Raw genomic sequence first — 4,259 nt, 5'->3', positions numbered from 1 at the left:
TCGGGTCAGTGACAATAGTTTCATCCCTAACCTGCTCTTGTGGATGTTTTGGTGACTCCTCTTTCCTGCTGCCCGTCTCTGAGGCCGGCCGTCCCTCCAGCCCTGCTCTGAGAGGTGGACACGGCCCCGGAGCCTGTCCCCTCCTGGGGAGGCCACCCTGCCCAGAACGTGAGCCTCGAGGGGCCCAGGTCTGCTTGAGAAGAGGTCATTGGAGTCGGGGGAGGAGAAGGACACTTTATTTGTGGCAAGACTGCCCCCGCCCTCTGCCAGGCTGCCCGCTGCCCCGGCTTCAAGCCCATCAGACAGAGAAACCAACTCCCGCCCCGTGAGGGACGCGCAGCAGAAGGACAGAGGGACTTTCTCCCTGGTGGCTCTGAGGTGCCAGGGGCAGCGGGCAGGGTGAGCAGGGCAGCTTTGAGAGGGGGAGGCAGGCGAGGAGGGCTTCCTGTAGGAGGCGCCAGGAGGGCTGGCCCCAGCCATGGGCCTGGGGCCGCCCGCTCAGTGGTACAGGTTGGAGGAGGACACGTTGCTGCGGTGGCTGCAGGACATGTCCTCGTAGACCACGCACGCCTGACTCTCATCCTTCCTCTGGCAGAGCTTCTTGATCTGAAAAATAAAATCTGTCTGTCAAACTCTGCTGCCTGGCTCTGCCTCCGCCTCCCGCCTCAGGGCTAGGCTGGCATGAGGCCAGTTCACGGCCCCTCAGGTCTCCTGAGCTGCCCCCAGCCTGGGCGAGGGGGCAGTGGTGGGGCGTGGGGGGTGGCAGTGACCTTGCCCCAGGGACCTGGACAGGGAGGGGCCTGGGCTGGTGCCAGGGGACAGAGCTGGGCAAACAGCTGAGTGACCAGGGCCTGGCCGACTGTCTCTGCTGCCCCTTCCCCTGCCATCTCTGGCACAAGCTCACACACGCTCACACACTGATTTCAGGCCCACAGCCCTCACCCTCCCTTGCACACACGCGTGCTCACGCACACGTGCCCGCTCCGTCACACCCAGGCACCGCACTCTCTGGGCCTCCTCTTACTCCCCCCTTAGACACGTCCCGGCCCCGTGCCTGCCCCTGCGCTCCCCGACTCCCTAGACTTCCAGTTCCGGGATTCCCCCCACCCTGGACTCCGGGAGCTCTCGGGGACCCTGACAGAAGGGGCTCATGGGCACCGGGGCTGCCCACGTGGCCAGCTCCCCGGGGCTTAACCGCTCGCCTTTCCTCCCTGCTCCCTGAGAGGAGATGGCTTACAGGGACACGGGAGACAGCTAAGGGGTCACACTGACCTTTGTCTTCATCAACACACACAGAGCCCCCAGCCCCACACCAATGTAGAAGAAGCTCATAGCCAGGACCACAAGGAAGGTGAAGTGTGTCGGCTGGGTCTCCTGGCATGTGTCTGGAAAGAAGAGACAGAGGGACACACTTGGCAAGTTGGGGAGTCCGTGAGTGCCTTCAGGATTCAGGGCAAGAAGGGGGCCTGAAGTAAGGGGCAATCCAGGGGGCTCCCTGGAGGAGGCAGGCTGGAGCTGGAAGGAAGGACTCTGGCAAGTGTGGAGAAGAGGTGCCCGGATGGGGGCAGGCGGAGCCCGGCCTGGCCAGCAGGCGGGTGGAGTGGTCTCAGGGTGGGTGCTCCCCCTACCTGTCACCACGACCAAAGTGCCGGGACCCCAGACCTCGTCCTGCACGATGGCCTGGCAGACGTAGGTGCCGGTGTCGGCTGGCTGCAGGTGGTGCACGCTGATGGTCAGGTTGTGCTGTGATCCCGAGAAGGTGACCCGGCCCTTGAACAGCTCATACACGGTGGGCTCCTTCCCGTCCTCGTAGTAAACCACGTTGGCCAGCTTGGGCCAGTGACTTTGCTTCAGGTAGACCCCGAGCAGAGGCTCACGCGTGGAGCAGGTGATGCTGATGGAGCCCTTCTCTGGGGCGATGGTGTAGGGGGGGGACTGCCACACCTCTGCAGGAGGGACCTGCCACCGTCACCACCAGCCTGGCCGGAGGGGCAGAGACCCCCACACCCCCTCTGCAGGGGATGGTGGCCTGGAAGAAGAGGCCCCACCGCAGACCGGGCGCCCATGGGAGCTGGAAGCAGCCGAGGGCGCCAGCTCCCTGGTGGCTGTGTGCAAGTTCTGAAGGGTCCGCGGTGGCCGGGCTGCCTGCGGCCTCTGCACGCAGGGTCGGCAGCCTGGGTGTGGAGCTGGGCTTCTCCCTCGCTGGGCAGCCCTGCCCGCTCTCCCCGGCTCTACACCTTCTCCCCCTGCATGACAGTCCCCGAGATAGCCAGAGGCACTGTCCCGGCCTGGCCGCCTCAGCTTCCCCACCATTTCCAGTGGCTCTCTTGGGCGGGCTCGTCCTGGCTTGTCCGTGGGACACCCAGAAACGCCCCTCGTCTGCCCGGTCTCAGCAGGCCCAGCTTCTGTTGCAAACACAGACCTTCTTTAACGTAATCCGATCCTCAGCTCATCAACAGACTGAATTCTGTGGCTCTTATTTTTCTGGCACAAGAATCCGCCTGCCGAGTCCCCCTTCGCGGCCCACCTACGCCCCTCATCTGACTGCAGAACTTCGCACATAGGTCAGTTTTAAAAAGCAAACTAAGCGACAAAGCTCTCTCATGACAAAGATTGTAGAAAGTCCCTGACATTCAGGTGGCGAGAGAGAGATCAAAACCGTGGGGATTCTGCACCCAGATGTCACCAACGCCGGGCGCTGGCTGTTTTGTGACAGGCTCTGCGGGAGAGTCACACTCTGCATCCCCAACTCCTCCCTCCTGGGAAGGGGTGTCCCCAGGCTGGAGCCGGGGTGGGGACGCCGAGTGCACGGGAGGAGGGCGCGGTGGGGGACGTGATGAGAGACCATTGGAAGAGCTTACCTGGGGTGGCGCCGTGCAGGGCCCCAGCCAGCCCGAGGAGCACAGAAAGCAGGGGGGACTGCAGGGCCATGCTCACCGCCACTCTGCCCACCACAGACTCAGCGACGGGGCAGACAGGGCCCCTTCTCACAGGCCTGCAGAGGCTCTTCCTGTCTGCAGCACCCAATTGCTCGCAATCACCTGGAAGGTGCCGCCCCCAAAGCCCCAGTGCAAGGTCACCTCCTCGGGAGGCAGACAGGGAGGTGGCTGGTGGTAACTGGTGGGGGGCCCTCTGGGAGGGCTTCCTGGAGGTGTTGCCACGGGTGAGGGGAGGTACTACGGCCGGGCTGGGGGGAGCGGCCGCCGTGCTCCCCCACCGTCCCACTGGGTGCCCACAGGGTGACTGGTTGTCCTGGTCCCCCGCCCCTCCCACATCCACACAGGGAACATCGGGGGAGGGGAGATAGGAAGGTAGGGGGCACAGGGGCAGGAGAAGGGGCCCCTGGGTGCAGTGGGGTCAAGCTCCCGCTGCCTGATCAAGCTCCTGGGCCACTTCCTACTGGGACCTGATTTATGCCCAGAAACCTGGCCCGTCCTGCGGCGGCTCCCTGCGGTGTGGGCGCTGCAGGGGGGAGGGCGGGGAGGGGCAGGCCCTGTGCTGTGAGGCCTGGAACTCAAACCTCCAGACACAGACAGACGCAGGGCGGACACATGCAGTCAGAGGCCCAGGCGCAGCCCCTCATTCTCGCCTCCTGCCCAGGGGTGGGGTGGGGGTGCAGGGGCGGAAGGACTTCGTGCCCCCCCCAATCTCAGGATTAAAATGGCTTTTAAATGCAGCAACACTTTTCCTCTGTTTCAGGCGACACGGCCCCCAAAGCAGGAAGTCTCGGGTGCTGTGGCCACTGAGTCCGACAGGCTGGCCCCACGGGGGCGCAGACCCAGCTCTGTGGTGGCTGAGACTTGTTTTGACCGAGAGATTCGAATGCAGCCATTCTGGGACCCCTGGACGTGCGAATGCCACAGAGATAGGACCTCAGGCCCCAGTGTGGGGTCCATGCAGGAGAGGGGACTTGCAGAGGACGTGCCTCTCGGTTGCCTTAGAGAGATTTAACACAAGAAGCAGCTTCTTTTAGATTTCTATGTATTTTCCCATTGACAAAATTTGTACTTCCCAGCTCATCTGATGCTTTATTAATTGCATTATTTTTATTGGGTTAGTGTTACAGATGATTTTCAAAGCATTGGAGTAATACTTCTAGAGGGAGGCTTCTGTTTTTAAAAATGATTTTGTTAAAAAAAAGCCAATAAAGATTTCTTGCTATTAAAATATGTCTACAAGTCAAGGTGCACAGCGGTGATCACGAAGACTTCCGACACACGCGGTGGCGGGCAGGGCGGAGGCGGGAGGGTGGGGGCGAG

The 4,259-nt window shown here is 62.4% G+C and overlaps 1 protein-coding gene across 1 annotated transcript; it reads right to left on the bottom strand.

Annotated features, from left to right (window-relative positions):
- Nucleotides 1-223: 223 nt before the first annotated feature.
- Nucleotides 224-3,026, bottom strand: CD7 (CD7 molecule). Its single transcript, XM_006912136.3, has 4 exons — nt 2,862-3,026; nt 1,629-1,946; nt 1,273-1,385; nt 224-606 (listed from the first exon to the last, which is right to left on the bottom strand). Exons 1-4 carry the CDS (start codon nt 2,929-2,931, stop codon nt 499-501), a joined length of 609 nt encoding a protein of 202 aa, XP_006912198.1. The 5' UTR covers nt 2,932-3,026; the 3' UTR covers nt 224-498.
- Between the last annotated feature and the right edge of the window lie 1,233 nt (nt 3,027-4,259).

Source organism: Pteropus alecto, unplaced genomic scaffold (genome assembly GCF_000325575.1).
Source record: "Pteropus alecto unplaced genomic scaffold, ASM32557v1 scaffold134, whole genome shotgun sequence".
NCBI classification, from domain to species: domain Eukaryota; kingdom Metazoa; phylum Chordata; class Mammalia; order Chiroptera; family Pteropodidae; genus Pteropus; species Pteropus alecto.
Note: the sequence above shows the minus strand (reverse complement) of the source record. Positions and strands in the feature narration are given on the sequence as shown.